This window comes from Tilletiaria anomala (genome assembly GCF_000711695.1).
Source record: "Tilletiaria anomala UBC 951 chromosome Unknown K437scaffold_183, whole genome shotgun sequence".
In the NCBI taxonomy this organism is placed as follows: domain Eukaryota; kingdom Fungi; phylum Basidiomycota; class Exobasidiomycetes; order Georgefischeriales; family Tilletiariaceae; genus Tilletiaria; species Tilletiaria anomala.
In genome coordinates this window covers 1-17559 of record NW_013546839.1, presented here as the reverse complement: position 1 = coordinate 17559, position 17559 = coordinate 1, and the positions used below count along the sequence as shown (strand labels likewise).

At 55.6% G+C, this 17559-nt stretch overlaps 9 protein-coding genes across 9 annotated transcripts; 6 read left to right on the top strand and 3 right to left on the bottom strand.

The window, feature by feature from the left end:
• Window positions 1-8: 8 nt before the first annotated feature.
• K437DRAFT_271224 (enolase C-terminal domain-like protein) lies at window positions 9-617 on the top strand (the record flags this gene model as incomplete). The annotated part of the gene is made up of 1 exon (XM_013384485.1): window positions 9-617. A coding segment is annotated over one exon (609 nt), but the record flags the coding sequence as incomplete, so codon positions are not given.
• A 182-nt stretch (window positions 618-799) lies between these two features.
• K437DRAFT_229953 (MFS general substrate transporter) lies at window positions 800-2584 on the bottom strand (the record flags this gene model as incomplete). Its single annotated transcript, XM_013384484.1, has 3 exons — window positions 800-1232; window positions 1321-2085; window positions 2160-2584. The coding sequence occupies 3 exons, from the start codon at window positions 2582-2584 to the stop codon at window positions 800-802; spliced, it is 1623 nt and encodes a 540-aa protein (XP_013239938.1).
• A 1213-nt stretch (window positions 2585-3797) lies between these two features.
• Window positions 3798-4618, top strand: K437DRAFT_229951 (uncharacterized protein; the record flags this gene model as incomplete). The annotated part of the gene is made up of 3 exons (XM_013384483.1): window positions 3798-3866; window positions 3948-4286; window positions 4361-4618. The coding sequence occupies 3 exons, from the start codon at window positions 3798-3800 to the stop codon at window positions 4616-4618; spliced, it is 666 nt and encodes a 221-aa protein (XP_013239937.1).
• A 443-nt stretch (window positions 4619-5061) lies between these two features.
• Window positions 5062-5826, top strand: K437DRAFT_63485 (uncharacterized protein). Its single transcript, XM_013384482.1, has one exon. The coding sequence runs from the start codon at window positions 5250-5252 to the stop codon at window positions 5637-5639; it is 390 nt and encodes a 129-aa protein (XP_013239936.1). The 5' UTR covers window positions 5062-5249; the 3' UTR covers window positions 5640-5826.
• A 783-nt stretch (window positions 5827-6609) lies between these two features.
• On the top strand, window positions 6610-7241 carry K437DRAFT_63476 (uncharacterized protein). Its single transcript, XM_013384481.1, has one exon. The coding sequence runs from the start codon at window positions 6837-6839 to the stop codon at window positions 7188-7190; it is 354 nt and encodes a 117-aa protein (XP_013239935.1). The 5' UTR covers window positions 6610-6836; the 3' UTR covers window positions 7191-7241.
• Window positions 7242-7900, bottom strand: K437DRAFT_63521 (uncharacterized protein). Its single transcript, XM_013384480.1, has 3 exons — window positions 7874-7900; window positions 7549-7810; window positions 7242-7458 (listed from the first exon to the last, which is right to left on the bottom strand). Exons 2-3 carry the CDS (start codon window positions 7722-7724, stop codon window positions 7293-7295), a joined length of 342 nt encoding a protein of 113 aa, XP_013239934.1. The 5' UTR covers window positions 7725-7810; window positions 7874-7900; the 3' UTR covers window positions 7242-7292.
• Window positions 7901-8320: 420 nt separating this feature from the next.
• K437DRAFT_276889 (uncharacterized protein) lies at window positions 8321-9694 on the top strand. Its single transcript, XM_013384479.1, has 3 exons — window positions 8321-8763; window positions 8940-9230; window positions 9297-9694. The coding sequence occupies exons 1-3, from the start codon at window positions 8437-8439 to the stop codon at window positions 9612-9614; spliced, it is 936 nt and encodes a 311-aa protein (XP_013239933.1). The 5' UTR covers window positions 8321-8436; the 3' UTR covers window positions 9615-9694.
• Window positions 9695-9737: 43 nt separating this feature from the next.
• On the bottom strand, window positions 9738-15459 carry K437DRAFT_276888 (uncharacterized protein). The gene is made up of 4 exons (XM_013384478.1): window positions 14666-15459; window positions 11485-14592; window positions 10296-11415; window positions 9738-10223 (listed from the first exon to the last, which is right to left on the bottom strand). The coding sequence occupies exons 1-4, from the start codon at window positions 15380-15382 to the stop codon at window positions 9787-9789; spliced, it is 5382 nt and encodes a 1793-aa protein (XP_013239932.1). The 5' UTR covers window positions 15383-15459; the 3' UTR covers window positions 9738-9786.
• A 701-nt stretch (window positions 15460-16160) lies between these two features.
• On the top strand, window positions 16161-16616 carry K437DRAFT_229955 (uncharacterized protein; the record flags this gene model as incomplete). Its single annotated transcript, XM_013384477.1, has 2 exons — window positions 16161-16433; window positions 16503-16616. Coding segments are annotated over 2 exons (387 nt in total), but the record flags the coding sequence as incomplete, so codon positions are not given.
• Between the last annotated feature and the right edge of the window lie 943 nt (window positions 16617-17559).

The window sequence follows — 17559 nt, the reverse complement described above, 5'->3', positions numbered from 1 at the left end:
TCCTTCAGATTGACTCCAATCAAATCTTTGATGTGCCCGAGGCGATCACGTACATCAAGCAGCTAGCCCACCATCGGCCGTGGTTCATTGAGGAGCCGACCGCGCCGACGGATGTGCTCGGACACGCGGCTATCCGGCGCGGCCTGGCGCCGTTGGGCGTCGGCGTGGCGACGGGAGAGCACTGCCCGAACCGGATGCTGTTCAAGCAGCTGTTGCAGGCCGATGCCGTAGACGTCGTGCAGATCGACAGCTGCCGCCTTGCTGGCGTCAACGAGGTGCTCGCGGTGATGCTCTTGGCCAAGAAGTTCGGTAAGATCGTCTGCCCTCATGCAGGCGGCGTCGGACTGTGCGAGTATGTGCAACACCTCAGCATGATTGATTACGTCTGCATTTCTGCCAGCCACGAGCGCAACGTGCTCGAGTTCGTCGACCACTTGCATGAGCACTTTCTGTACCCGTGCAGGATCAATGAGCAAGGTAGGTACGTTGCGCCCAACAACCCCATGGAAGGCTACAGCATGGAGATGAGCCAGAGCTCTATAGCGGATTACACTTTCCCCAATGGCGCGTATTGGGCAACCGGAAAGGCGAAAACAGCGCCGCCGCAAGGACATTGAGTGTGCGATCTGCACAGGGCAAACCGAAGCGCAGGTCATGCACAGTCTGCGAACGCAACGAATCTTTAGAGTTGATGTACAGCAATTGCCATAAGATCTGTGAATAAGCGGTGCGCTTAAGATGGCGCGCGAATGGTCTATCACCCACTTTTGAAAGTCTAGCATATATGTCGCTGCGCGGCCTATTCTGTCCTGCCAATCGCCGCTTTCCGGGATGTACTCTGCGCACCTATCTCCACGTTGCTGTCCTTCTTGTCGCTTTCCACAAAGCCCAGAAGGACCTTGCGTTCCAGTATCAGATTGGCGGCGCACATTGCGACGGTCGCGGCGAGGTATAACACGAAGACCCATCGCAGCGCACTGGCGTATGCTCGTACCGCCTCGGCTCGAATATCGCTCGGCAGCGTCTTGATCACGCTCGTCTCGTGCCGGATCTGGCTGATCAGCTCGGCTGCATGGGGCAGATGCCCGAGCGTCTGCTGCAGCTGCCGCTTCAGCAGCGATTGCAGCAGCAGACCCGAGAGCGAGACGCCAAGGATCTGACCCGTGTTGCGGAAGAGGTACGACATGGACGTCGCCACGGCAATGTCGGCGCGCGAGACTGAATTGATTAGGCTGTGGAGAGGGAAAGGTGAAATAGAAAAGAAGATTCTTTAGCGTCATGAACAAGCAACGTCATTCCGAGTCACAAACAGCTACTCACGCAATCAGCGTAGTCGTCAATACAGCCGCTCCACCCCAGCCTGCTGGAAGGAACATCGGGTAGAAGGCCCAGTCAGGCCAGACGTCTTCCCGTCCTACGACAATGCAGAACATGACTGGAGTGACGATCATCAAGCAGCTCGAGACGATTGTGTAGCTGTAGAAGCGACCGTACTTGCGCATGTACGCGCCGGCTGTGACGGACGAGACAGAGAGCGCAATCGAGTACGGGAGCAGGTGCAGGCCCGCGTCACTGGCGCTTTCGAGGCGGACGGCTTGGAAGTAGAGCGGAACATTGTACAAGCTGGCAAAGGAGGCGAAACTGAGGAAAAAATTGGCGAGCGCGTGGCTGAGGCCGGTGCGCTGTTGGAGAAGATACAGAGGCATGATCGGCTTAACCGCGACGCGGGCTTCGACAAAGACGAAGAGGCCGACGAAGATCGGCCCCAGGATCAATCCTCCAAGAACCGTGCCGTCCGTCACGGGTCGGTCGTTGGCTGAGATGAGACTGAGTGCGATCAGCGGTGCCGAAACGCCGATGAGGAGCGTGAGCGAGCCGAGTGCGTCGATGCGCTTCAACTGCGTCCATTTCGATTCGTTCGCGTGGTGTCCACCTACCCGAACAGCTCGCGGCTTGTTTTCAAAGTAGATAAGGATCAGGATAAATGCTATGGCAAGGACAGGAAGCTGGATGAGGAACGCGGGCTTCCAACCGAGCGTGTCGTTCAGCCAGCCCCCCACCGGTCCGCCCAGGCCACCCCCAATTCTTCATGGCGAAGAATAGCAAAAGTGATGTCAGTCTATAATCCTGAAACGCGAGAAGCCTTACATGCCGCTAACCCAAAAATTATATTCGTCAACCCTTGTAGCAGGCCCCTTGTCTTGATCGGAACCAAGTCAGACATAACAACGGACGAGGTGGTGGTGACGCCACCGGCGCCCATGCCAGCGATGGCACGCGCAGCGATGAGCATGTTCATGCTAGTCGCGGTCCCGCAGAGCGTCGTTCCGAGTGTGAAGAGGCCGAGAGCGATGAGCATGGTGTATCTCCTGCCGATCACGTCGCACAGCCTCCCGTAGATGGGTGTGAAGCATGCAACGGAGACGAGGAAGGCGGAGCCAAGCCAGGCGGACTGCTCGCTCGACTTGAAGCTGCTCGAGATGGAAGTGAGTAGTGTGGCGACGATCGTTGAATCGAGAGAGCCGACAAAAACAGGGACCCAGCACGCGGTCAGGATGGGAATCAAGGCGCGCAAGGGCGGCATCGTAGGATCTGTTGCTGCTGCTTCTGCTGCTTCAGCTGCGCTACTTGAGGACGCTCCGCGGGCCATGGGCGCTGAGCCATATTGTGGAACGCCATTCCCATTCTCCGGCGCACTTTCCGCCAATGCGGTACCGCTCTGGTCTTGTAGTGAATAGCGCGAGAAGCGATTGCCATCCGACTCGGGTCGGGTGCCGCTGAACAGCAGTGGAGTTCGCTCGTCTTGGCTAGCTCTGCCATTAGGTTGCGTATTCCGATATGCCATGTTGCCGATGATGCCCTCCCAGACTATCGAACGAGTTGAGATCCAAACTTTAGCCTGATTTTTCGTTTCCTACGGAGAGTTTCAAGGCCTGCCTTGGGTGCTCTTGCTACCTCAACTGAGGCTTGCGCCAGGTCACACCCTAGAATGCCGCCGTCAAGGGGAGGGCCCTCGAGGTAGTAAGGAGGATATACAAAGAGGAGAACGACGGTTCAATACTCAGGACAACCCGTGCATAAGAAGTGGCTGTCGAGCATATATATATAGATACGACCATCGACCCCGTTGGCCATGTCTCCGCTATGGTTGACATCTTGGAGCCTGTTCATCACCATCATTGCATGATATCGGTGGCGACTTTCGCGCAATGTGGCAGCGCCTCAGACATCGCCACATTGCACCGATTGAAACCCACCAGAAGGCCTCGGGTTATTTGGCGAACGCCGACGCCGCGATCGAAAGTCGCCGATGGCCTCGGCCGCCCTGCTTTTACAATTGCAGGAAGGGTGTTCTCCCTCAGGCCATCCCCTATTCCTGCTTGGACATCCGCTAAAGTGGGCTTGCGCTGTGATCCATACCCTCGCTTCGGTTGGCGTTACACAGGATGACTTGCATACCTACCCTTCGGATGGGTGCGTCGTTGGCAAGCACGAGCCGCTTAGCCGGCGGGGCTGCTGCCGCCACGTCCTCCACCGCTTGGTGCCCTAGCTCCCTGCTGCGGAAGAGACTGCACTACCCAGCGCGCGGCTTCTCGACGGACAAGCTGTGGTCTCCTCAGCATCCTTCGAGCATGATCTGTTCTTATCTTGCTAGACGGCCACTCTCAGATGCGTCGGCAAAGCTGTCCAGACTGCGGCGGCAGTCAACCCGCTCCAGTGCTCCCTCCAGTGCCTCCTCCTGTTTTACGGCAGCACCGAACGGACCGCCGCTTTCCGTGCATGACCGGCTTCTGGCGATGGAGAGAATGAAGCGAGATGCATACAAAAAGCGAAATCAAAGCCTGATGATGTACACTGCTGCAGCTGTGAGCATCTTGTCAGCGCCACACCAAGCCCCCTTACAGAAACTTACAAAGTGCCTCTGCTCATTTCTTTGACGGGAGTAGCTTCTTCTCGGCCTGGGCGTGACATATGCAGCGGTCCCCTTCTACCGCGCGTTCTGCGGCGCGACGGGATTCGGCGGCACGCCGATGGTCTCACAAGGCCGCTTCGAGCCATCTCGCTTGGTGCCCATCTCATACTTTGGCGACACCGGCTCGCGGATCAAGCGAATACGCGTCACATTCAACTCGGATACCAGCGACTCGTTACCGTGGAGCTTCACGCCTGTCACAAAGGAGATCCACGTCCTACCTGGGGAGACGGCGCTGGCGTTCTACACGGCGACAAACAAGGGAAAGAAAGATATCGTTGGCATTGCGACGTACAATGTCGCGCCAGACAGGGTGCGTGAACTTGACAAAAACAGCTCAATTGAACCCCAGTGCTAAACAGCAAGATTACCTCTTTCTACTCGCAGATCGCACCATACTTTGCGAAAGTCGAATGCTTCTGCTTTGAAGAGCAAAAGCTGCTTGCAGGCGAGGAGGTGGACTTACCCGTCTTCTTTTTCATTGACAAGGACATGCTCGAAGATCCCGCAGTAAAGGACGTGGAGGAGGTCGTGCTGAGCTACACATTCTTCTCTGCGCGTAGAAATGAGAAGAATGGCCAGCTGGAGCCCGACACGGATCTCAGCCAGTACACCGTCGGCATGGACTTGCCCGACCTCAAATGAAAGTGTGCGCCACGGGAGAAGCGGCCGGTTCAGCACTACGTATCATCCCATCGTTCATTTCACTGGTCACATCCAAATCCATTCGCACAGTGGTGAAAGGTGTAATATGCAAGCAAAGAGTGGTGACTGACTCCTCCATAAATACAGGGTGGGAAGCCGTCGCCCAATTTAGATGGCACCATTGAAACTTGCTTGCCCCTTAGGGCCGACCTTCGAGCCCGATAAAGTTTGGCCCAGTCATACGGGCTCGTCATGATGCCGAACAACTTCGGGTCATTGAATATCGCCAAGGTGTGATTGGTAGAATGACCAGCTCCCGTTTCCCCGCCGCCCGGTGTCGATTTCTGAAATCCGCAAGAACAGTCAGAACTGTCAAGCTAGAGCCAGAACCGAAGGGCAAAGTGCCGCTGACGTCGGTGGCAGTAGCAGTAGCATTAGCAGTAGCAGTGACAGAACAGGTCGGAATTGCCTGAGAAGGCTTCGGACGGTGCCAGTTCCATACGCGACTGCTGTCATCGAGCGTCAGTATGGCTGGTATCAACAGCGAGAGCTCTATCAGGAGGCTCAATATGTCTGGGAATGACTTTTAAGCGAAGTCTTTCGTTTCATTCGGCTGAGCTGTGGAACTGGCATGCTCATTTGCGTACGCCACCGGTGCAGGTGGTGTGTAAGCAACATTTCCCGCCTGCTCAGTGGGAGCGGAGCGATTCATCTGCCCTCGGTTGTTAGGGTCTTGCGCCTCCATCGTCTTGCGCTGCCGGCCGGCCTCCTCCTTCTTGGCTGCGTACCGCTACTGCGGCTGCTGCCTAAATATGCAGAGGCCCGACAGCAGGGGATGGCAAACGCCAGCGGCATAGTTATCGTGCGTGCCGAACAACTCGAGACATTTGAGCGTTTGCAAAATGCGCGACCGAACCAATCCAGATCGGCCTGCGGCCATTTATGCCGCCGTAACCTACTGAATCGGGCGATGAGTGGTTGTCAAAGTCGGCCAAAAGGAAGGGGACAGCGAAATTGGTAGATGCCCTTAGCAAATGCGGATGCAAGAGAGTAAGCATACGTCAATATTCAGCTTGCTCCCACGCTCGAAAGACAGGAAATCGACATGATCGCCCCACAGAGATCGAGTTGCCGTGGAGCGGCTCCACTCCGAAGTCGCAAGCTTCAATACGAGCGGCATGAACTCTTGAAATGCGCGAGAAAACGCATTAAAATTGGTGAAGAGAGATATCGGGTCTGTCGCGGCGACACGACTCACAATGTTCATCATCGCATGCAGCAAAGCTGTGCAGTACAGCTAGTCCGGCTCATCTTCTTCTTCCGGGAATTTCGCATGGTGGTGCAGCGAAGGTAGCAAAGGGAAGGTGCGCCAAGATACCTTGCCCGTACTGGTAATGGCTTTCTCTGGTGTTCGCCACTTCACCATTGCGGATCGTGTACATGTTCAGCCACACGGCTGCGAGATCCTTGACCAGATTCCTTTCCAGAATAATATCCAGCTGCGATCAATTTATAGCCCTCCTGCAGTGAGGTGTGCGGAAGCGAATGCACGTGCATGAAGCCTTTTGTTTCGATGCAATACAGATAGCTACTGTCAGTTTCGCGTTCACGGCCTCTCAATCAGTGTGAGCATGAAAGGAACGCTCACCTGCATCAAGGCGTCCGCCGTTTATATGCGCATGAAGCGTTCCTCTACTGATATGGCAGGGAAGCCCGGCTTGCGCATTCTGGTGCTGAGATCTTATTCCTCTGGCGGGTCGAACAGGGATGTAGAGACGTTGTAACAGCTGGGAATGATGGCAAAGCCTATCAGAAAGTGCCAACATTTCCAGCTGCAGGGCGAGATTGCCAAGAATCTGTGAGCGCGGCGGACAGAAGGAAGCCGCTTTCTGGGGGAATTCACTCACCGATCAAACAATACGATCTGAAAAGCGGCTTGTCTCCGCCATTCTCGCATGACAACGGTCAATCCTTGCTACACTTTGTCGTGCGCATCGGCAAGGCGTATGCTCTCGCATCTCCCGGGGGTAAGGCCGGCAAGCTGCCAGGTGACGTTGTTGAGACCTACGAGCACGGCGCACGTCATGGCGAGCGCACCGACGATGGCTCTGATGACGCTGATGTCCAGGCGTGAAAGAGGAACGCGTCGTCCGGCGACTCCGCCACTTCCATTGTCACACCCATCGACGAACTCCATCGCGAAGCGGTAATAGTGCACATGCAACTTCTTTGGCTAGGTTATGTGCGGCTCGACTTCTTCCGACGCCGTAGGGATGTGCAAACCGATGTTGGCGAAGTAAAGAATGATGGCTGCCGCGTCCGATCCAGGAATGGCTTTCCCTGCGGTCCAGCGGACCCAGTAGCTATTCAGTGTAGGGTGGTGGGTGAGCAGAGCCTTTCAAAAAGTTCTGATGAGGGCCAGAGTGCGACGCCACCAAAGGCCCATGCCGGACCGCGCATCAGTTGGAACGCACCGTTAAAACAGTACTGCAGCATCATGTCACACTCTGGATTAAGGAGCAAGCGTGCCGAGACCGGGATCCTATGGTTTTCGCCCAAGATCTTGTTGTGACTCTGCGCCAAGTGATCCGTATCGCGGAAGCTTTACGCATCGAAGCCAGTTTCGACATGGTCCTCATCATGCATCTGCAGACCGTCTCTGAGGGTTATCATGTTACTTTCCTCTTGTAGCAGGTCTTCCTCCATGCGCCACGAAATTGCGGCCATTCGTCTTTCTCGTAATCGCTGTCGTAATCACCATGATCATCAAGGTCGGGGTCTGAGTCTTCCACCGTGAACGCCCCTTCGAGCGCTGAGAGCGACGCATGCATGGTCGCGATCTGTTTGCAAATCACACCGTTGTTACTAAGATCAGCCGAACGAAAGTCGTCTGCTGGCCACTTTCGCTTTCTCGAAGAGGTGCCACTTACGATTGCGACTGGTGATGAGGGTGCCGTTTGGCTCTGAACGGATGGTGGTGCAGCCGTGGAGATAGAGCCGCTGATGGAGCCGATCTGCGTGGGCAACGAGAACGAATGTGTGTCATTGCTGTAAGAGACCCCTTTGTGGGACCGAGAGTTAGAGCGGTCGTCGCGCTGCGCAACATGCGCTGAACCCAAACTCTGCAAAGAAAACGCAGCAGTGGAGCGAAGAACACAGGACGAGCTGCCCAAGGACGCGAGGGCCAGCCGCCTCTTCCAACGCTTGAGCATCCCACCGAGTATTACAGAGTATTCAGGGGGGTATCATTCTTACCATGGCTGCAGCAGATCGCACTGGGTTTTGCACCGCTACCACGGCTCACAGCTTAGCGGGAGCAGGTGCTTGCTACCTTCACTCATGGGCGGGACCCTTCCGGATTTCGGAACGGTGCAGAGGCGTCTTCGAGATCCTTCCTCAACGACATTCACTGGGTTGATTTGCGAGGCACACAGGGATGAATTGTACGTTCTGTCTACTTTCACTTGAGACAGCCCGCAATGGATGATGTTTGGACCAGGATGGAGGATCTGCTGACGACGTCAATGAGGATATCTTGGTGTGTTCGCGCTGCGCCGCTTTTGGTTGGTGAGTCGATTTCCATCAGCGACTCCTCTGATAAAAATTCGCCGAGATTACGTCAGCAATCAACCATTTTTGCCTAGAACTGGGCATGCAAGAATTCTACGACTTGCACACATCGATTGAACTGGGATTGATAACATCTCAGCGATCGCGCACCCACTGTCCATGGACCATGGTGAGGCCGACCGAGTGAAGGTTGGAAGCAGATACACAGCCCATCGAAGGTCCTTGTAGTCCCTAACATTTCAGTCCAGATGGTTGAGCGAGAACCTATGGTCGCCCTGCCGGGACAGCCACTAGCGGGCCCATCAACGACCTCCGAGTCGACCTTACCCTCCGCTGGGTCAGGCTCTGGAACGTACCGCCGCGGGCCATTCGTTCTTTCCAGCTTGGTAGGGCGTGTATCGTGCGACACAGCATCAGAAGGTTCGAAAGCCCCTATCGCTGCGAACTGTAGACTTGGATTGGGTGGTAGCATGAAGGGGAAAGGCCCTGCGAACACCGCCAATATCGACTCGCCACTGACCATCTCGATCAAAGGGTCGACAGCAAGATTTACAGTGCCGGAGACAGACTCTGTGGTGAGTATACTGTCGAATGGAATGCTCTTATGATCATTTTAGGATATCTTTTTGGCTGCTCGCGCCCTGGCCTTTACAAGCTTAGATCCCAGTGTACTGGATGTCTGGGCCACAGCTGACCAATGTGCTCTCATTCGAACTCGTCTATCGGCTTTCTGTACCCCCTCCGGTCGCAGGTGCTTGCACGGATCACTCGGGTCAGCCCGCGTGAAGCTCGTTGTGCAATCCTGGTTGTAAATGGGGTGCCTTGCGGTCTCAACGTGTCTTCCATATCATCTTCGTCAGGACGCGGAAGCAAAAGCAAAAGCAATAGCAACCTGCTCTTGAGCATATCGGCTTCGGATGACGGTAATCCGGACAATCTCTTCCAAGGAGTCATACGCTCGCAGGATGTCCGAGCTACGAACAAGGATAGCGTACGCATGAACGAGTCCTTCAGACCCGGTGACATTGTACGAGCCATCGTAGTACGTCATAACTTGATTGCGTTTCAAACCGTGAGACTTACCACTGACGCAAGTTATCTTGAACAGATTTCGCTTGGCGATGCTCGATCCTACTACCTCTCCACTGCATCCAATGAGCTCGGCGTAGTCTATGCAATAGCAGCCAGCTCTACGGCCCCGGACTACATTCTAATCGATGACGATCTACCGTCATCGTCGCATTTCGCTTTAGGTGAGGCTGCCAACGCTTCAGCGCCGCGCGCAGGAGCAGCCGAAAGAAAGCCAGTAGAGATCATGTCGCGCCCTTCAGCCGTACCTCTGCAGCCACTCAATTGGGCAGAGATGCGGGACCCTACGACGGGAGCAATAGAAAAGCGAAAGGTCGCCAAGCCACTTGTAGTATGATTTCAAGTGTCAAAGCGAGAGCTCCTACTCGGAGAGTCGGTGCTTCTCGAACCGTCCGAGAAATCAGCGGTCCAAATTCCAGATGCAAGCATGCTGGATGAGAAACAGATATGATCCATAGTTGACGGTCTTCAGAATGCTATTACACAACTATTGGCTTTATGATTACAGATCACTCCATCTCGACATCCTCGTCCTCATCCTCTGCATCGCTTTCTCGCACGTCATCCTGGGCCTCTGCTTGCCCGCCCTGCTTGTTCTGTGTCTCTTCGACGAACGCTCTAGCGCGTTGCAGAACGGCTTGCTGGCCGTCGGGCGTGCCATACCGCTTCTCGAATTCGAGCCACTTCTTTAGCACAGACTTGCCCTTTTTGGTGCTCTGTCGTAGCGACAGCACGCGGTCGAACAACGCCCTGACGCGTGGCACCGCGGCGTGCTTCCCGTCGGAGCCTGCGATGGAGGACACTTTGGCTTCCTGGTCGATGTACTGCAGCCAGATGTCGAGACGCTTCGGGTACGTGTCGAGCAGCCCTTCGAAAATCGTGCGCCCGCGCTCGGCATCCCCGATCTTGAATTCGGACAATGCAAATCCAGTGATCGTCTTGACATCTGTAGGTAGCGAAGGGGTATGTCAGCAAACTGCAGCGAGATCTAATGGTAGCTTCAAAAGGCGGCACTCACGCTTCCTCTTCGGCAGGCTCTGCATGCTTCGTGGAAGCAGCTGGCGAGCTTCCTCCGCCTTTCGTTCACGCAGGAAGTATTGGCCATAGAGGACCCAGACTTTTGAGCTAAAGCCAAACTTCTTCGTCGTCTTCTTCCAGAGCTCCTCGACCTTGTCCATTTTGCGCGTCCGCTCGTAAATCTGTAGCAGGCGCAAATGGATCGTCTTGGCATCATTCGCTTGCGCTGCCTCTTTGAAAATCTTATCGAGGGAGTCGTCCGAGCCGTACGTATTCTCAAGGTTGAGCAGCGCGATCCAGACGTTGAGACGCTCCTGATCCTCGCGGAAGTTGATAATTTTGAGCGCTCGTCGAGCAACTTCCCGTGCGCGATCAATATCAGCAAGCTGGAGGTGGAAGCTCATGAACTGGATCCAGATGTATGAGCTGTTCGGCGAGCCGAGGAGAATACGCTCAAAGTCTGTCGAAGACTCTGGAGCCTTTGTCGCCAGGTCTGCCGTGATGTCTTCCGTAACTTTTGACCTTTTCCCTTTCCCCTTCGCTGGGTTAGTGCCTCTGCACGGAGCGCCGTCATCACTGTCACTGTCGCCCGAGTTGTCTGAGATGGTGTCCAAACCCGCACTCGCGCTAGCATCGGCATTCCCAGACCAGCTGAACCCTACTGCAAGCTCGAGGCGAGGAACCAGCGTAGGTTCAGAAGAGCCGTCGGCTGCGGTTACCGCACTTTGAGCACCGAAGCCATCGGCTTCAATGAAGTCTTCGTCATCCGAGGTATCGCCTTCGAAAGCGTTTCCGTCCCCTTCTGCCTGTTCAGAGTCGCCTGCCACTGCATCGGCCATTGCATCGTCATCGTCCTCGTCCTCGTCCTCATTATCCATCCCATTCATGTTCGAGTCCTTCTCCCCGACTGCATTGCTCGACCCTTCTGCCTCATTGCCTTCGCCCATCAGACCACCCTCCTCTTGTGCTGCACCATCCGCAAAATCAGCGGCTGTGAAGTAAGAAGGCTTCAGACCGAAGGAAATCTTGTTCTTCGCTTCAGCCACCTCGATGATTACCGCCTTGACGCGATCGCCAATGCTGAAGGCTTGGAGCGCATCGTCGGGAGCATTGTCCGCGAGCTGTCATAGGTCCAAGCATTCACACGTCAATTCAGATCTCAGCTCTGACAGGAAGGAGAGCAAACCCACCTGCGACTTGTGACAAAGGCCGCTAATGTTCGTCCCTTCGATCTGGACAAAGACACCGTACTTAGAGGTGCCACGAACAAAGCCATTAACCTTCTGACCGGTCTGAAAGTCGGCTATCCGCAAGGATTTGCCGCTCTTATCTTCTTTTCGTTCCTTGCTGGCCACAGGCTGCTTCGCGCCTTTGACGCCTGTCTTGAGCGACAACTCCACTTTGTTGTGTTTCGCGTCGATCTCCGTTACCGTCCCAAAGACCATCTGGCCGACGTGGAATTTAGACTGCCAGTCTTTCACAAAACCGTCGAAGAGCTCTGCAATCTTTACGCGAGCTGTTGCGTAGCGGCCAATGTCGACGAAAAGTCCGGCATTGGCAATGGACTTGACGTATCCATGCAGACGAGCACCGACCGTGAGATCTCCGACTTTATTGGGGATCTCATCAACAAGCGTCTTAGTAATCGAGCTGGACGTCTGCACGCCGGCCCCAGAAGTAGCGGATGCAAGCACAGAAAGCCGCATCGAGACATCCGCACGACTGGAGGACTGACGCAGGTTCATCACAACGACTTTGACGGTCGAATCGAGCGCTGGCAGCTTTGCGTTTGCGGGGTCATCATTGCAGTCGAGCAGGTGTAGCCGCCCTCGGCACTTGTTTGGAAGCATGACGGTGACCGCGGTCGGCTCGCTTTCCTTGATGACGCGTACTTCGTAAATATCGCCTGTCTTGGGAGCTGTGCCTTTTGTCAAGACACGTGCCGAAGGCGAACCAGCGGTACCAACGATGACGATACCTTTCTCTTGGTTCTTGCTGACGACAACGAGGTCCTTGAGCACTTCGCCCTCTTGCAGACCATCTCTGAGCTCTTCAACAGACACTCCGCGGTGGCGAGCAAGAATAGAAAGCGAAAGAAGCGCTCTAACTTGGCTTGGGACGAGGCTCAACACGATCACATCTTGATGCACAGCTGCAAGTGTCGCCTCCACTTGCTGGCCAAGCTCAACTGCATCGACGTTCAGGCGCGCCTGGAACGAAGGCAGTGCCTGGCGGATACTTGCCACGAGCCTGCCCGTAGCATAGTCCACGTGTGTGATGCGCACCTTGAGCGGTTTGCCTTCGTAGAATTGGGTGCGAAGATCCGTCAAGTATGACTCGCTCGCTTCGCTGGAAGGCACCAACGCTCGGGTACCGCCAAAGAAATCGACAAGCAGGCCCTTGTCCGCTTCGAGCACTTTTGAGATCGTAGCATGCGTAAGCATGCCGACGCGAGCGTCCTGAATCGATGAGATGATTGGGAGCTCCGAGTTGATGAGGGTCTTTTTGAGCGTGAGGGCGATGCGATTCCGTGCTGGTTCGACGAGCAGGACCTTTGCGTTGACCTTCATGCCCGGTTTATACTTCTTCTCTGGCTTCTTGAGGACAATATCGCTAAAATGCAAAGGGAAGACGATACCGTCGACACTTCCTCCGAGATTCAGGAAGATCCCGCTCGGCTTGACTTCTTTGACAGTAGCACGCAGCACCTCGCCGACTTGTACCTGGCTGACGCGCATGAAAGACTTGGCGAGGATCGAAGGCTGCATGCTCAGGAGAAGCAGCTTGTCGGTCAGCGCATGCCCAATTACACGCGCTGTGTGTGTGCTGCCAAGTTTATATGCGCCAGATGTAGCAGAGAGACGGACAATGTGATCATCAGAGACCCGTGAGATGTGCACAAACCCTGGAAGGACCGAGCCCTGTTTGCCAGCTTTTCCTTTGGGATCTTCCGTCCTTCCCGCAGCTAGTGACACGGAAACATTGAGCCCCCAGTCAGAGTCGCAAGCTGTGATGGTGGCGTTGACATCGGTGCCGATGGGTAGCTGCATTGCGATGCTCTCCTGCGACTCGAGCTTGAGCACATGCTCAGCGGCACTGAGGCCAATCTTTCTGTCCTGCTCATTATCGCCCATGCCTTCCATGTCGAAGCCATCGTCCGAGTCACCTTCATCTCCCAGACTGAAGGCTGCTCCTCCCACGACACCTCCCGCGCGCCGTCTACCGTTCAGCCTTGCGGGACCTTGGTCCCATAGAACGCGCGCAGTCAAGTGCGCGCCAACCTTGTATACGTCTTGCAAACCCTTCGTGGTCTTGCTCGCTGATCCTTCGACTTCCGCTTTCTTCAACGATTTGGCGATGGGAAGTGGAGGTAGATGGCTGATGTCGACAGTAGCGTCGAACATGCCCCACAGCTTCACGCCCAAGCCTTTCGCGCTAACGGACGTGACAAGCGCGTTGACCTTCAAGCCGGGCATTAGCGCACTCAGCGATGGCGCATGTGTCGGCCCAAGCGAAGCTGCGCTCAACTTGGACGGCTGCACGCTCAGTTGCAAAAGCGTCTTGCTGCGGGAAGGCGTTGCGCTATTGAGCGAGGTAATGCAAGCGGGGAGGACTTGGCCGATGGGATAGTCCTTCCGGTGTTTCGATGCGCCAGATGAGTTCAACTCGAAAGGCGTCTCACTGAAGGGTACGAAGCCAGCGATCGAATCGCCGAGACCGAGGTCGACACTCCAGCCATTGTCCTCCCTCGCTTTGATCGCAACGGGCAGAACGTAGCCTGGGGCGAGATCTCCCTTTGATCCCTCCATGCTGCCGGGCTCTCCTGCAAGTCCTACGTCCAAAGAAGCATTTACATCCTTGGGGTCGAGGCTGCACACCACCCTCCTGCTCTCCTTTTCGTACTCCCCGCCCTCACGCCCTGGTCCGAATCGTTGGCCGCGTAGGCTACCCGGCGATGCAACGCTGATAACGGTCGCAATGACGAATTGACCCGCGGCAAACATGTCGCGCAGCTCAGGGACATCGCTTTCTCGGAGTTGGCGCTTCCTAGGCTGCTGTGGCACTCCCTGTGAGTTGTCTTCGTCCGAGTCAGACTCTGCGTCTGAGGTGTCTTCGTCTTCGTCCAGGAGGTCTCCCTGCTCGGCAGCCATGGCCGCGTGCTCAAGGCGCTCGGTGAAGATGCTGCTGATCTGTGTGATTGGAACATGCGCAAGCAGTTGGTTGGGAAGGGAGAGCACAACTGCCAGGGGATGAACAGCAAGGATCGTTGCAAGGACTCTGGAGCCGGGAGCGAGACGCTGCAGAAGGAAGCAGTGTAGTTGCGTGTCAGCAAAAGAGCGCAGATCCGACCAATGTGCGGCGGCTACCCACGTTGTAATTCAAGTGCTCCACACGAATGGCATCCTTGTGGATCGCAGCCGCAGCAGCGGACACCGGATCCACACTATTTGCTTCTCCTCTTCTCTTTTTTTTTGCCCTGCCTTCCCTATCGTCGGCTAGCCCAGCTGAAGAGCTTCGTCCCTTCCCCTTCTTGCCAGCGCCATCGGTGAACAAATCTCCGTCACGAACAGCTGCCTTGGCATCCGCGGCAGCTTCCCCTCTTGCCTCACGCAGGGTTTGGCGGTATTCGACTGGCGTCAGGCTCGAGCCTCCCCCTCGAGGAAAATCGATCTCGGCAGGAGTGCTAAACGTGCTCGCTGCCTTTCCTGCAAGGGACGATGGCGTGCCGTTTGAGGGTTGAAATTTCCGCCTTCTTTCCAGCGGTGCGGCGCCATTTTTCGCCCTGTTGGCTTTCAATGCTTTAGCATCTTGAAACTGGAACGCAGAAGCTCCTTGCGATGAGAACTGCGCCTGTGGCTTTGCTGCCACCATTGCTTTTGCTTTGAGTTTCATTGCAAGCTCAGGCTTGGTCTCTGCCTTCGAGTTAGGCTTCTTGACGGAAGAGGAGGACGAGGTTTTCTTTGATGATGCCTTCTTTGCGCCCTTGCCTTTTTTGCTCGGTGAAGGAGCAGCTGGCGACTTTTGCGCCTGCTTGGCAGGGCCGCCTGCAGCACCCGCAGCCTCCTTCTTTTTCGCTGAGGCCGACATTATGCCCGGTGATTGTTTCCTAATCGAGGATGTGCACCGTTCTACGCAATGACGCTGTGCTTCCTGGAGGGTCAACGTGACCGCGTGTGTGTCTTCTTCTGGAAGTGAATTGTGGTCTTTGCGGAGGACTCGAGGTGTCCAGGATGAGGAACGCTGAAGGCAAAAAAAATTGGAGTAATTACATAAGCAGCTTGTTCCGCCATTCTGGAGCTGCCAGTCTAAAAGCGATTTCCCCCTGAATCGAGGTGGTAGTGGGGGGAGTTCTGTAACTACGTGGCAGAAACCGGTGCGAGGCTCTGAGCGCAAGCAGGCCAGTTTTCAACAGCTTTGAGCAAATAACGGGGGTTCCATAGCCATTTTCCCGCATTTAATGGGTTGGGGTTCCAGCAGAGCGGCACCGTGTTTGGTGTGCAGGAGTCGCGCGGCAGGTCATCGATCGATTATCGAGACTCATCCACCGATAATGCTTGCGTTGTTATAGCTGCTGATAGGTGTTGATGGATGGCCGCAGGGCTGGTTGATTGGATGTGCCTGTTGTGCTGGAGCAGGGGTGCATTCCAAGCATAGAGCACACGATTGTTCGCAGCAGCAGCATCTGATTGGCTCACCTCAGCGGAGGCAGTCGATTCAAGTGTTCAGAACCGACGCGAGGCAAAGGCGTCCAATCTCATCTGCCATACCCCAGGTGCTCTGAGGAGCGTCGCGCCCCAAGTATTGATGCCATAAGGGCAATATGCCAGCTTCGACAAGCAACAGCAATGCTGCAGCGACAGGACTCATGTCCACAAAGGACTCGTTCAACGCCGCGCTGCAAGCTCGAAATCCGTCAAACAACTACATTGCGCATCTCAAGATCTGGGAGACGGCCGAAGATGACACGGGCGCCGGCGCAGCTGGCTCCTCGCAGAGAAAGGCACGCTACCTCATCTTGGCGGTGGACAAGTCTAGCGGTAAAGTTAGCATCAACAAGGCCAAACGCAATGCGAATGGCAGCTTTAGCATTGGCAAAGATTGGGACTTGAACACATTGCACGAGGTACAGGTTTACGGGGTACGTTGATTGAACAGGCCAGGGGAAGACGGCCAGCCGGAAATTTGACTGACTGTTCTGTTGAATCAGCCCGACTCATTCTGCATTACCCTTACGCGGGCTTATAAGTGGCAGACAGAACGTCCACGCGAACAGACCCTCTTCCTGCAATCGCTCGTCAAAGTCTACCGCAAGTATACTGGCGACGAGTGGGCACCGCGAGTCATCGGCCTGGACATTCCCGGCTCTACACCCAGCGTTGGCGGCAGCTCATCCGCACGCCACAATGATTTGAATGACGTCCCACGCACAGCGCCGATCGACACGGCCAGCGGAGCGAATGAGGATAGCCCCAATCGGAGGCAACCGCGCCGCTTGACGACAGGCGCCAGCGATGGGTTTTACCAGCCCTCCTTCAATGGAAACACACCATTGAAGCTAGCTGTGAACACGTCCTCGTCGCCTTGCAAACCCGTCGCACTGGGCTTGCCATCTGCCATTAGCATCTACGATGCTCAGCCGTCATCAAGGCCGATGGAAGTCATGGATGGTTCATACGATGGCTATCCAGGCAGATCTGCCTCGAAGCCGCTAGCAGCATCCGTAGCGGCTACTGGGCCGGGCTTGAGAACAGATGTAAGGCAGAGCACTGCGGCATCTACACATTCGCGCATTCAGCCACCCAAGGCGTCCACCTCGCCTTCATCATCTGGCGGCTTCTACGGTCACCAGAGGCCAGGGGCGCACAAGGCAGCGACAGCGCAGACCTCCCTCGATCGAGACGACGATGATGATGACGCCGCTGCTTTCCACAGCGCCGAGGAAGATTCGGGTCAAGTCGACGCAGCGGCAGCGGCGCATGCAGTAGCCGCCTTGGAGGCGGATCGCAAGCGGGAGAAGGAGAGGGAGAAGACCTTGGCGCGCGCGAGAGAGAGAGAGAGAGAGCTAGAGCGCGAACAAGAACTAGCGATGGAAAGGGAAAGGGAACGAGAGCGAGAGAGTGAGAGTGAGAGAGAAAAGGAACGGAAGCGGCTAGAGCAGGAGCGGCTAGTGCAAGAGCGGCTAGAGCAAGAGCGGCTAGAGCAAGAGCGGCTAGAGCAAGAGCGGCTAGAGCAAGAGCGGCTAGAGCAAGAGCGGCTAGAGCAAG

Coding starts and splice junctions, on each gene's coding strand:
- K437DRAFT_63485 (XM_013384482.1), top strand. CDS start 5,250: ATGCTCATTTGCGTACGCCACCGGTGCAGGTGGTGTGTAAGCAACATT.
- K437DRAFT_63476 (XM_013384481.1), top strand. CDS start 6,837: ATGCAACTTCTTTGGCTAGGTTATGTGCGGCTCGACTTCTTCCGACGC.
- K437DRAFT_63521 (XM_013384480.1), bottom strand. CDS start 7,724: ATGTTGCGCAGCGCGACGACCGCTCTAACTCTCGGTCCCACAAAGGGG. Junction 7,459..7,548: donor CCTCATCACCAGTCGCAATC/GTAAGTGGCACC, acceptor ATTTGCAAACAG/ATCGCGACCATGCATGCGTC.
- K437DRAFT_276889 (XM_013384479.1), top strand. CDS start 8,437: ATGGTTGAGCGAGAACCTATGGTCGCCCTGCCGGGACAGCCACTAGCG. Junction 8,764..8,939: donor TGCCGGAGACAGACTCTGTG/GTGAGTATACTG, acceptor CTCCGGTCGCAG/GTGCTTGCACGGATCACTCG. Junction 9,231..9,296: donor ACATTGTACGAGCCATCGTA/GTACGTCATAAC, acceptor TATCTTGAACAG/ATTTCGCTTGGCGATGCTCG.
- K437DRAFT_276888 (XM_013384478.1), bottom strand. CDS start 15,382: ATGTCGGCCTCAGCGAAAAAGAAGGAGGCTGCGGGTGCTGCAGGCGGC. Junction 11,416..11,484: donor GCCTTTGTCACAAGTCGCAG/GTGGGTTTGCTC, acceptor GACCTATGACAG/CTCGCGGACAATGCTCCCGA. Junction 10,224..10,295: donor GAGCCTGCCGAAGAGGAAGC/GTGAGTGCCGCC, acceptor CGCTACCTACAG/ATGTCAAGACGATCACTGGA.